Raw genomic sequence first — 12660 nt, 5'->3', positions numbered from 1 at the left:
TCAGATACTGGGCATGTTCTGAAGTGGGATTCGTCATTGCACATGCGCTTCTAGTCGCATTGAAGGTCCATCACCACGATTTTGTCTCAGAACAACTACGTGACCTGTTAATACTGGCAATTTTGAGACGTCTCCGCGAAATCCAGGTTCTATTTTTCACCAACGTCCCACGCAGGGCTATTCTGCAGAGCACCTGGCCCGTCAAACCTCGACGCCGCCCAGCACATGATCAAACACCTCAAAGTTGCCCTCGTTCTTGCGATCGTAGACGGCGAACCAGACCTCCCGCCACCACCCGCCCCCGAACTCGGCCTCGTCCAGCACCTCGAGCCAGCACGCCGCCACCTCCTCGGGCGGGTTCCTGAACGCCCCGCACCCCAGCGCGCCCAGCACCAGCAGGCTGTGGCCGCGGCTCGCCGCCATCCGCAGGCACAGCCGCATCTTCTCCATCGTCAGCGCCCGGTCCGCCGCCCGCGCGAACACGTACACGTCCTCCCGCGTCCCCGCCGCCGTGACGACCTGCCGCCTCCTGACCTCGGGCCTCCGAATCGCCGCGACGCTGAGGACGCTCACGACCGGCAGGTCGGCGTACGCGACCCCGGGGACGAGCAGCCGGTGGCCGCCCGCCATGTCGCCACGGACGACGACGACGTCGGGCGTGTACACGCCGCCGCGGCGCTTCAAGGGGTAGTACCGCGCGTGGAGGCTGAGGTACAGCGAGGAGCGGTAGCACATGGCCTCCTCCTGCGCGACGGCGCCCTTGAGCCAGCCGCCGCCCGGGTGGATGTCGGAGGCCATGTTGAGCACGGCAACGCGGCCGCCGTCGGGCCGCAGCGCCGCGAGGTCGATGGCCGCGTTCAAACTGTCGGCATTGACGATCCGGATCCGCGCGCGGGGCCGGTGCGCGGGGCAGGCCGAGGACTTGAGCGGCGGGAGGTAGTCCATGTGCAGGGATTCGGACTTGGTTGCGTCGAGGTGCGGCAGGTGAGGAAGGACCTGGGGGAGGACGGCGCGGGTTTCGGCCGAGACGGAGGCGAGCGAAGGATTGGAGCGGTCGCCGCCGCCTGTGTGTCGGGACTGAGATTGGGATTGAGATCGGGATTGAGAATGTTGCGGCGTCGTGGCCGATGAGGACGACGACGGGGCGGGGGAGGACGATGATGAAGGCTGCGATGTGTCTTGGCTCAGGCGTTGAGTCGTGTCTTGGGATTTGGGGGTTTGGTCCCCCCCCCTCCTACAGAAGGCGAACTCGAAGAGACTCGTCTGGCGCGATTTGTCAGACATGATAATGTAGCTCAGGTGCGTTCCGGTCGTGCGTGGTGGTTGGCGAGAAAAAACAGAGCGAGGTGAGGAGCGCGATGCGTCGACGTTTGGTCGGAAACGGTTGCCTGGACCACGTCCGAGTGAGATGCGCCTATAGACGTGCTGGTGTGGGGTGATGGGGTGGTTTGCAGGCCGGTTTCTGATGTGTTAGTTTTTTGCAACCCCCCCCCCAGGCCGTTTTTTTACATAAAAAGACACAGTCTTGCGCGGCGTTGACTGCCGACAACGGCGAGCGATCGAGACACGATGCCGAGTGATGTGATGTGTGTAGATGGTTGCATGAGAGGTGGAAATAAGGTTGGCGACAGGGGAAGGTGGGCGGAAACTGTCTCCTTCCTTCGGGTTCGACAAATGCTGGCCCAGGGGTCACTCACCTAGCGCGCCGCGCTTCCGTCGGATCTCACGTGTTGGGCATACGATGCTTGCAACAGTCAGGACGCAATCTGCTTTGGGTCTGCGTCAAGCATGAAGGGGGTATCATATCAGATTGTGTCTATCTAGAATTATACATGTTACAAAAAAAGTGTACAAAATTGTACAGCTCGCACCACGAGAGCCGCTCGACAGCACCCCCGGACCAACTTTTATGCACGCGTCTTGATGGCACCTCCGGGGATCGCGTCCTCGGCCTCGAACTTGCGCGGGATGAGACCCTCGGCCATGTCGATGGCGCCCTGCATGTCGTTCTTGTTGAACAGGAACAGGCCCTGGATGGCGGCCGTGCTGGTGGACCGGTTGGCCGCCTCGCCTGTGCCGTTGCCGAACAGGCCCAGCTCCTCGAGCCTCTGCAGGAAGCGCTCGCGGCCCACGCCGTCGGCGTCGACGTCGCCGTAGAAGCGGTCCCACATCTGGCCGGCCTGGTACCTGGTGGCCTCGCCAATGCGCATCATCATGTCGACGCGGCCGGGGCGGATGAGCGCCGGGTCGAGGCGCTCGATGTGGTTCGTAGTGAGGAAGGCGATGCGCTCCTCGCCGGCCGCCAGGCCGTCGAGCGCGTTGAGCAGGCCGGAAAAGGTGACGCTGGCGCCGCTGTAGCCGTCGGCGTCGCGCTGGCGGCGGTTGACGAAGGCCGAGTCCGCGTCCTCGAGCAGGAGGATGCTCCGGCGCGGGAGCTTGGTCAGGAGGTACGCCAGCTTGTCGTCCGTCATGCCCATCTCGCTGAGGTTGATCATGGCCACGCTGAAATCCAGCTCGCCGGCGAGGGACTGGATGAAGGAGCTCTTTCCGCTGCCGGGAGGACCGAACAGGAGGTAGCCGCGGCGGTACGGGATGCCGCGGTCTACGTACCACTGCTGCCGCCCCAGGAAGTCCTTGACGTCCTCCACGATGCCCTCCTTGACGCCCTCGTCCAGTATCACCGAGCCCAGGGGCCGCTTCTTCCGGGGATCACCCAGCGGCGCCCACTCCATACCCCGCGCCGCGTAGACGATCGTCTTCCCCTCGTTCGCCTTGGCGGCCAGCGCGTGTGCCTCGCCAAAGATGTCCTCGAAGACGTGGCGGTGCGCCCACAGCGTCGTCAGCTGGACGATCTCGTGGGGCTCGCCCGTGTTCATGTTGGCGGTGCTGTGCTTCTCGCGGTTGACGGCGATGTAGGCGCCGCCGTGCTTCACGATGTGGCGGCCATAGCCGGGCTGCAGGAAGAAGTGGGCGTTGGTCGGGCCGGCGGCGCCGCGCTGGGCGGTGGTGGTGGTCGAGACGGAGAGATTGTGGATGCGGGTGATGCGCGAGGCCACGAAGCCGGCCGGTGCACGCGGCTGCGACAGCCAGGCAAGGATCCACGGGTAGGCCGGGTCTTGCTTGCCGATCTCGACGTTGACGAGGAGGCGGCGGCGGGCGGCCCCGGCGGCAACGACGACGCCCTTGCGGGCGAAGGCGGCGGCGGCGCCTAGGCTGGCGAGGCCAATGCCGCCGGCGAAGAGGGGATTATTGAACAGCGCATCGAGGCTGAGCACCGACGCCGAGGCGGACGCTGCTGTCGATGCGGTCGGCGCGGTCGAGGACATTACGGACAGCGGGTGTGGTGGCTTCGGGATCGCATCGTGCGATGGATAGTGTTTCGGAGGGGGTCCGGACTGGCTGGAAGCTGGAAAAATGATGGAGATGAAATTTCGGGGCTGTTTTTTTTTTTTCCAGGGATGACGTTCCCCCAAGGCGAATCCCCGTTCAGAGCGGTAAGCGGTCGGCCCGCCCCTTGATGAATGCTGCCGCGCTGAACGCAAAACATTGACTGACTTTCGGCATCTACATCGGTATTCTCCCCCTCTCTCAAGGTCATGTAACCTCGGGATCTGGAATTGAGTCCTGGCCGTCTTCTCGCGGCGGTTGGCACTGAACGATTTGTAATATCCCGGATCAGTAATCAGTAATCCAGCCTGGATCGCGGCTAATGCGCCTTGTTATGTGTGTGTGCATCACGGTGCCGAGATACCGACCGGACTTTGACTCTACACGCCCTTTGGCTCTATGACTGCATATTATTCCCGGGCCAGTTTCCCGACTCACAGACTAGGGGGGGTCTGATGCTCGGCGCCAGAATGGTTTATCAAGGATGCAGCTTTCGTTGGCGGACTACATTCCCATGTCTGCTTGCTTAGCATCCCCCTACCCCGGCGACTTGGTAAGCCGGTAGCCACACTCTAGTTCGAGACATTCGGCGCCGAGCTTGTCTTTGCCAAATGTCGTCAGGTGGCTTGTCCGGTGCCCTAGGCGAGATCTTCGCCGCGTTCTCACGCCCAAGTCCTCACCAGTCAGGAAAGCTGTTGACCTGATTTCCCCAATCGCGGCGTGCTGCGTCGAGTATGGCTCGGCTTCCAACCACACGATCACTAACCACAAAGCTTAGTACATAAACGTCTGTTTCTGTGGCTTATCATTATCCACGGCTAGCGTGCTCCGCTCTCCGACTAGCATCTACAGGTCTCTCCTCCGTCTCAACAAGTCTTATAATTGATCTGCCTCTCCGTGACGTCGCATCACTTCATTTCTTGGATGGAGTTTGACTGCAATTCAGACCAACTTGTCACCATCACCTACCGACTATTGTGACACAATGGCCTCGCAATTACCAGTGCGCTCCTCAGAAGAGACGAAGACGGCGTCTTCCAGCGAGGACCACCTCAGGCACGACCCCGAGAAGCAGCACGTCACCGAGAGCAGCAAGACACAGCCTGGCGATGAGGCAAGCAAGCACGTCCAAAACGAGGCGAACTGGAACTGGGATACCGACCCCTACAATCCCCTGAACTGGCCTGCACGACAAAAATTCACGCAGATGGTGATGATCTCGCTGGCGGCACTTACTTCGTAGGCTCCCGCCTTCCATGACCCTCTGCCCGAAACTCTATGACCTGCTGACCGCCGTCCTAGATCCCTCGGCACCTCCATTATCAGCCCAGCCCACACCCAGCTCATGGAAGAGTTCGGCGTCACCGCAACGCAGGCCATCGTCCCGTTGTCCATGTACGTCTTCGCTCTCGGCCTGGGTCCTGTCGTCGGCGGCCCGCTGTCGGAGACGGTGGGCAGGCACCCCGTCTACCTCTTCAGCCTCCCGCTCGGCGCCCTCTTCACCCTCGGCGTCGGCTTCTGCCATAGCTTCGCCGGGGTGTGCATCCTGCGCTTCCTCGCGGGGTTCTGTCTGTCGCCCAGCCTAGCCATCGGCAGCGGGACCATCAACGAGACGTACCAGCCCTCGGAGCGCGCGCTGCCGACCACGGCATTCATCCTCATGCCGTTCCTCGGCCCGGGGCTTGGGTGAGTCGAACAACGGTTGTTGGCAGAAAAAACAGAGATACTGACACCCCCGGGGGCGGGGGAGCAGGCCCGTCATCGGCGCATTCGTCGTCAACCGCAAGGGCTGGCGCTGGACGCAGTGGACGATGCTATTCTTCATTGCCACCGCCATGGTGTCGACGATTTTGAGCAAGGAGACCTACCACACCGTGCTCCAGCGCCGCCGCGCCGCGCAACTCGGCCTGCCCGTCGAGCCTCTGCCGGTGGCGCGCGAGCGTGTGCACAAATTTGCGACGAGTGCCCTCGCGCGGCCGGTCCGGATGATGTTCACTGAGCCCATCGTCTCCTTCATCTGCCTGTACGTGGCTTGCGAGTTCGCGACACTCTTCTCCTTCTTTGCGGCGCTTCCGTACGTCTTCCGCACCGTGTACGGCTTCGGCATCGAACAGCAGGGCCTCATCTTCCTCTCCATCGCCGTGGGCTGCGTTCTGGGGTCCCTGACGATCATGCTCTGCAACGCCGTCATCTACCTTCCGCAGACGAAGAAGCACCCGCCGCAGCGCACGCCGCCAGAGTACCGGCTGTACCCGGCCATGGTGGGCAGCATCGGCCTCCCGCTGGGCCTCTTCTGGTTTGGGTGGACAGCGCGGGAGGACATTTCGTGGGCCAGCCCGGTGGTGGCCATCATGCCGTTCGCGTGGGGAAACATCTGTGTCTTTGTGAGCACGATGCAGTACCTCCTCGATGTGTACAAGGGGACGAACGTTGCCAGCGCGGCGAGTGCGAACAGCCTGGCTAGATATGTGCTTGCAGGGGCATTTCCTCTGTTCGTCGTCCAAAGTGAGTGCCCGTTTTTGTCAGTGGGGGTAAGGTCATGCCGTGTTGACGTGTGATATTTATAGTGTACACCAATCTGGGAATTGGATGGGCTAGCAGTCTGCTGGGATTCATCGCGCTGGCGTTGATGCCGGTTCCGTGGGCTTTCTTCAAGTTCGGGAGAGCCATCAGGCAGAGGAGCACCTTCGACACGGTGACATTTTGATGAGGACATGACGTGGGTGTGTAAGCTGTGTGTGCGCACACACGTCTGCGGAAAAGGCCTGGTGGGGATGAAGTGATTGGGAATGCAATAGGTAATGATCGCGCCACAGCGATGGAACGGTAACAGATCTCTTCCTTTAGCTTTTTGTGACAGGTGATGGTGCGGAAGGCGCCGAAGATGGGGATCCGCGGCGTGGAGCTCCATCCTGGGAAGGAGGGGGCCATGTCCGATGGGTGCCGAATTCCGATGTAACTGGATCTTGCCGAGGATATGGGGAAACAGTGGGTAGTACCCGACGTATGCCAGCAGGGTTCAATATGCCAGCTTTTGCTTCGACTGCTTAAAGACGGAAGAAACAAAAGACCAGGGGCGTAACGGGGAAATATCTGGCACTACCCGGGACTGCGGCAAGAAGAGAGAAAAGGAAAGTGGGGGGGGACAAGGCATTGATACTCTTGTATCATGATATTATCATCTCGCGGTTATGGCCTGTGAAGTCTTGGGGCGGCGACTGCGGACATGGATGGACATGAGGCGGACATGCAAATCCTCGGTTGGGGGCTGTGCCAACTCTTTACTTTCTGAATTCAGTGCCACCCAAGACATTCCAAGACGGAGTTAATGAGACAGTTTAGAGTACTCCCTCTCAATCAAAACGCGGACTAGGGAGACCGAACTGAAGCACCAGACAAACCGACTCAAGGGAGTGGGTAATATTTCTTGGGTGTTCTTGGCTGTCCAGGGACCGTCCAATGACGCGGCGCCAGTGAAGTTATGCATGTTACCGGTGGCGCGGCATACTGCAGCACACCTACACACGCATCATCTGTTTGAGGGGGGGGGTGGTCCCTGGCGCACCTGTGCTCAACCTTGCGTTTTCGTCTTTTGACGCTTCTCCCCCCTTTGGGATGGTGGGTTCCATGTTTACGTCCCTACCCAAGGTACTTACTACTTGCAAGACCCGAAACTATGGGAAGCATGTGGTCCAACTTTCTCCCCTCTCGTCTTTTTCGACGACTTCTCTCGCGAGTTTCACAGGTCTTTGTTGCCCGTGAAGCTAGCTGTAGTTGTCGACATTGCGAATAGCTTCAGACCCGCTACCAGCATCGAAGACGAGATCGAAGCGACCATTCCATCACGATCCACTATAGGCCCCAGCACCAATCACTTTTCGCCACAGACCCCAGCTGGTGGTTGCATCACACGGTGGTCAGTCAGCACCATCACCAGTTTGCGCTCGTTGCCCACATAACACGGCAAACACGGCTTTTCTAATCTGTCAAACGGAACCTCGGCCAACGCCACGAACCGCGCATTGCGACGACCCCCGGAATCCCGAGCGTAGCCTCGCGCCTCTGTTGTTCGCCATTTAGCTCATCTAGGGACTCAGCATTGGACTCAACCTCTGTCCGACATCTACAATCACCGGTGGCATGAGGCCCACCACAACCTCATGACGCCCTCGTTACACCACCAACTCCTCATCACCATCCATCCCGCCTACACACCAACTCTGACCCGTCAGCCATGATTCTCCCCTCACCGCGCATCAAGCGCCTGCTTATCCTCGTCTTTTTCTCCTTCCTGATCGGCAATGCCTTGCTGTACCTGCTCCTGCCGTACGACAACCCGCTCGTCCTGGCCTTCCGCTTCAACTTTTCGGGGTTGCAGCTCTGGTTTCGGGGGTCGGGCGTCGAGAAGGACGCCTGGCTGTACAAGCCGGCCAAGTACCCCATCGAGTACGATACCGACGTGGGGCTGCTGATCAAGACCGGCTACGGCACCCGGCACCGCCTTGCGGCGCAGCTCGAGGCGTTGGGCCTCACGGCGGAAGACGCCAGCTCTTTTGTCGTCGTGGGCGACTGGACGCCGCGTGGCGGCGGCAAGATGGCAGGCGTCGACGTCCACGATGCCATTGGCGGAGTCATGGCCATGCCCGAGATGAGATCCCACCACGATGCGCCCACGTTCAAGACGTACCTAGCCCTCAAGGAGGCCGTCCAGGACGGCGACGACGCCAAGGCGACGGAGGTCGGCAAGAGATTCGGGTGGGATCTTGATGCGCTCAAGGTACTTCAGCCCCTCGCTGCCAGTTTCGAGAAACGTCCACTAACATTGTCCGCAGTTCATCTGGGGCCTCGAGTACGTCTACGACAACCTCCCGCCGAAGAAGTGGTACGTCATCCTCGACGACGACACCTACCTCGTCAGGTCGTCTCTGCGGCTCCTGCTGGCACACTGGAACTGGGATACGCCGCAGTACATCGGTAACGCCGTGGGCGACTTCAAGGGGCGCTTCGCGCACGGCGGGTCGGCGGTGGTCATCTCGCACGAGGCGGCCAGGCAGCTGCTCTCGCGGCGAGACGTCGTGGCCGAGATGCAGGAGCACTCGCTCGACGAGACGTGGGGCGACAAGCTGATCGCGGCGGCGTTACAGAAGATTGGCGTCTACCTCGATGAGAGGTACAGCCACTACTTTAACGGCGAGAGGCCCAGCATCTCCAAGATCATGGCGGACCGGTTCTGCTCGCCGCTGGTCTCGTTTCACGGCGTGGCGGACCCGGAGGAGATGAAGAGGATTGGGGCCGCGTTCCGGGACGAGAGGAGTCCTGTGTTCTGGGGACAGCTCTGGGAGATTTACGGCGCACCGTCGATAGGGGACTTTAAGCGGTCTCCGATCCGGGCAGACCGGGATTTCGTGGGGAGGACGGACGAGCGGGCAAGAGTGCTGCCGGCGACGGAAAGCGGGGAGGCATGCCTGGAAGAATGCGAGGCTCTGGCGGACAAGTGCATGGCGTGGACGTGGGTCGAGCAGAGCAGAGAGTGCAGACTGAGCCCGTGGATGATCCTAGGGGAACCGGTCCAGGGCCACTTCTCGGGTATCAACGTGGAAGAGGTCGAAAAGCTGCAGGCACTTTGCTGAGATTGCGAGGCGGGAAGCCGCCTAAGGGAGAACATGACGATGACGACAAACCCCTTGGATGGAAAATTAAGAATTAAGAATGGCGTTGAAGCGGTGAACAGGGTCTCGGGGTTTTTTTTTTTTTTTTTTTTTTTTACAATCGGGATGGGATAGGGAAAATGGCGTTGATTACTTTTGTACACCGGATTAGTCTTGTCTCGTCAAACCAAACAAACCCATTGATTTCTTTGAGGAAGAAGCTGTGCCTGCGACTCTGATGCCGCATGTTTGGAACCCCACGGGGATCATATCTCACCGGCGCGCAGGCCGAAAGCTCGGGCGGGGCGCGGCTCAGGCCCGATGGAGGAACAAGCTTCGCAAAGGAGACAGGCGGCTAACTGGGTGTCGACTAGGTGTGGTTGCTTCATCTGATCTGATCAAGAGCAAGTGAGGTAGGTAGATGGTGGGTGGGGCGGCTGTCGCAGGGGGGGCAACAGAGGCGCCGCCACCTTGCTGGAAGAGGGAGCGAGCCACACGTGGCGCGGCGTGGCACCCTGTCATATGTGGCTGACGACATCACCCAGCAGCGACTGGCTTCGACCCTGTACAGGTAAGTAGGTAGGTAGGTAGTGTAGGTAGGTCGCCCATAACCCCCCCTCTTCTCGTCTGATGGCCATCCCGCGATGACGATGACGTTTCGACTTGGATGCACACCTACACCTTCTGATAATTACTAAACTAGTGAGTGTACACACACACACACCATACACGCGCACATACGGATACACAGCCACGCTCTACATATCTAGTTCAAGCGCATCCCATTTATGCAGACGCAGCTGGCGACATGACGGCGACGGGAAATTGACGTCAGCTGCAGCTGAAGCCGTAACCGTCCCCTCTCAATGCACCCCCCCCCCCCCCTTTTCCTCGTCATATAGACCATAGTGTGTACCTAGACATCTCGAGTATCGCCAAAGGTCATGCAGACCTGCACAAGATCCTCTGGCAAAATAAAGGCTCGATCGATAAAAGCATCCCGCAAGAGCGGGTCACTGTTGGGTGGCCTCTCCAGCTGCTGTCCCATCGTCCAGTCAACCCGGATGCGGATCTACACATGTAACTCATTTCCCAGGTCCGGGTCACTACTTGTATTCGTAGGTAGGTACATAGCTTAGTGGTGTGTACAGGTACATTCCCCATGTCCGTCAGTCGCCCAAAAAGCAATCGTAACCCCCCTTGTTGAGGAACAGCCCCGCCAAAAGGGAACAGCCCACAGCGGTCACTAGGCCACCACGTACCCAGCGACCAGTAATACCTACCAACCTTGAAGCCGATACCTAGGTACATATACGTACAACAGACAGCACCGACCATGACACTACGACATCCCATCCCACTTTCCCATAAAGACGACACACGGACACACACCCACAATCAGTACTCTTCAGCAACGCAACCCCCCACCAACGTACTTGCATCTTGGTAACTTACACACTTCCCAGAAAAAAAATACAAAAAAAAGCCTGTTTTATTCCTTTCTACGAGGCTATTCACGAACCAAATCGAAAAGGAACACACTGCAACTGACACTACCCACCAATTCGAAACCCTCTTCAACCATGGCCGACCAGACCCAGCCAGCAGCTCAGTCCCAGGCCAATCAGGGCAGCTGGGGAGCTTTCCTCAAGGTAATGCTTCTCTCTCTCTCTCTCTCTCTCTCTCTTACTTCTCGCGTCCCTCTGCCCAAATCGCTCCTCGTGCAGATAGACCACGTAGGCTGACTGCTCCTCTCCCTCTAGTCCATCGCCTCCTTCAACGGCGACCTCTCCTCCCTAACGGCCCCGCCCTTCATCCTCTCGAGCACCTCCCTGACCGAGTTTTCCTCCTACTGGTGCGAGCACCCCTCCATCTTCGCCGCTCCCGCGAAGGAGACCGATCCCGCCAAGCGCGCCCTCCTCGTCACAAAATGGTTCATCACCACCCTCAAGCAGCAGTACGCCTCTCGCAGCGAGCAGTACGGCAACGAGAAAAAGCCCCTCAACCCCTTCCTCGGCGAGCTCTTCCTCGGCAAGTGGGAGGACGAGGCTGGCACCACCGAGCTCATCAGCGAGCAGGTCAGGTAAGGCACCCCCTCTTCCGTTAAAATACTCGTATCCTTCCCTCCACCTCTGCTTCTGCGTCCCCGATGGAAACGCTGACCTTTGTCGTGCTTGCGCAGCCACCACCCTCCCGCGACGGCATACTCCATCACCAACCTCGACTCGGGCGTCCACCTCGAGGGCTTCAATGCTCAAAAGGCCACCTTCAGCCGCACCATCAATATTAAGCAGATCGGCCATGCCGTCCTGTCCCTCCCCTCCCCCGAGGCTGGTAAGACCGAGACGTACCTCATCACCCTCCCCGCCCTGCATATCGAGGGCCTTATCTTCGGCGCCCCTTTCATCGAGCTCGAAGGTACCTCCTTCATCACCTCGTCCACCGGCTTTACCTCCAAGATCGACTACTCGGGCAAGGGCTGGCTTTCGGGCAAGAAGAACAGCGTCACCGCCAGCATCTACCCCACCGGCAAGGAGAAGGACGTCGCCTACAACATCACCGGAGTCTGGACAAAGTCGTTTGAGATCCACGAGGGCAGTTCCAAGCACAACTCGTCGAAGACACTAGTCGAAACGTACGACGCCGCCGAGCAACCGACCTCGAAGCTCATCGTTGCTCCCATCGACAAACAGCACCCGCTCGAGTCGCGCCGCGCCTGGAAGGGCGTCGCTGACGGCATCGCCAAGGGCGACATGGAACTTGTCTCCCGCGAGAAGAGCGCCATTGAGAAGGCCCAGCGCGAGCTCCGCGCCAAGGAGAAGGCCGAGGGCCGCACATGGGAGCGCAGGTACTTCACCGACCGCCAGGCCGACGGCGACGCCGTCCTCGAGTCTCTCGGCCCCAACGTCGGCCTGCCGGCCACGGGAGACGCCGACAAGACGGGCGGCCTCTGGCGGTACGACGCTGAGAAGGCGCATAAGGTCCGCAGCCAGCCCCCCCTCAACGAAGCCGACCAGGCTAAGATGGCCGAGGAGATTCTGGGACAGAAGTCATCATAGGACGACGATGGCTTAATGACTAGAAAGGGTGTTGATAGTAACGCATGCAGATGAATCGAATACAACAGAGGTGAGGAACCATTACAAAAGGGGCGCCAAGGCTGGGGAATGTTGGCTTGAAAAGGGACGGAGGGCGCGCGCGCAGAGTTAGAATGTTGGCGCATGGAGTTTGTTCACTACGAACACATGGTACGATACTAAATAAACTATGTAGCACGAGAAGTACGACTAATTGGACGGGCGCACCTTACATTTGGGTTTGAAAAGAACATTTGCCTTTTATGTTTTGGCTTGACAGCCCGCCGAAACCTCCATGTGATGTATGCATGACCAAGACCGTCCGTCGCCGGCGTTTCTCGGGTTTACCCTCCCCCCACTCCTCCCGGCTGCCGGCTGGGACCGCGTCGTCCGATCTGGGAGGGCCCCGACGCAAGCAAGTATCAACGTCCGAGAGGTGACGCGTTGGAGGGGGCAAAAAGATCAAAGAAGAAAATAAAAAATAAAAAATGGTGTGCATACGCATGCATGTGTGCTGATCTTCGATGGGTCATCTTTTTCTTCAATTC

General features: G+C 59.4%; 5 protein-coding genes across 5 annotated transcripts; 3 read left to right on the top strand and 2 right to left on the bottom strand.

Moving 5' to 3' along the window:
- Nucleotides 1–201: 201 nt before the first annotated feature.
- On the bottom strand, nucleotides 202–1284 carry GLRG_11548 (uncharacterized protein; the record flags this gene model as incomplete). Its single annotated transcript, XM_008102249.1, has 1 exon — nucleotides 202–1284. The coding sequence occupies one exon, from the start codon at nucleotides 1282–1284 to the stop codon at nucleotides 202–204; it is 1083 nt and encodes a 360-aa protein (XP_008100440.1).
- A 623-nt stretch (nucleotides 1285–1907) lies between these two features.
- GLRG_11547 (uncharacterized protein) lies at nucleotides 1908–3326 on the bottom strand (the record flags this gene model as incomplete). The annotated part of the gene is made up of 1 exon (XM_008102248.1): nucleotides 1908–3326. One exon carries the CDS (start codon nucleotides 3324–3326, stop codon nucleotides 1908–1910), a length of 1419 nt encoding a protein of 472 aa, XP_008100439.1.
- A 1046-nt stretch (nucleotides 3327–4372) lies between these two features.
- Nucleotides 4373–6094, top strand: GLRG_11546 (major facilitator superfamily transporter; the record flags this gene model as incomplete). Its single annotated transcript, XM_008102247.1, has 4 exons — nucleotides 4373–4626; nucleotides 4690–5073; nucleotides 5141–5892; nucleotides 5955–6094. The coding sequence occupies 4 exons, from the start codon at nucleotides 4373–4375 to the stop codon at nucleotides 6092–6094; spliced, it is 1530 nt and encodes a 509-aa protein (XP_008100438.1).
- Nucleotides 6095–7621: 1527 nt separating this feature from the next.
- On the top strand, nucleotides 7622–9017 carry GLRG_11545 (glycosyltransferase family 31; the record flags this gene model as incomplete). The annotated part of the gene is made up of 2 exons (XM_008102246.1): nucleotides 7622–8164; nucleotides 8220–9017. The coding sequence occupies 2 exons, from the start codon at nucleotides 7622–7624 to the stop codon at nucleotides 9015–9017; spliced, it is 1341 nt and encodes a 446-aa protein (XP_008100437.1).
- A 1601-nt stretch (nucleotides 9018–10618) lies between these two features.
- On the top strand, nucleotides 10619–12094 carry GLRG_11544 (oxysterol-binding protein; the record flags this gene model as incomplete). Its single annotated transcript, XM_008102245.1, has 3 exons — nucleotides 10619–10687; nucleotides 10799–11118; nucleotides 11218–12094. The coding sequence occupies 3 exons, from the start codon at nucleotides 10619–10621 to the stop codon at nucleotides 12092–12094; spliced, it is 1266 nt and encodes a 421-aa protein (XP_008100436.1).
- Between the last annotated feature and the right edge of the window lie 566 nt (nucleotides 12095–12660).

This window comes from Colletotrichum graminicola (genome assembly GCF_000149035.1).
Source record: "Colletotrichum graminicola M1.001 genomic scaffold supercont1.93, whole genome shotgun sequence".
Lineage (NCBI taxonomy): Eukaryota > Fungi > Ascomycota > Sordariomycetes > Glomerellales > Glomerellaceae > Colletotrichum > Colletotrichum graminicola.
The sequence above is the reverse complement of the archived record's forward strand: the minus strand, read 5'-3'. Positions and strand labels throughout refer to the sequence as shown.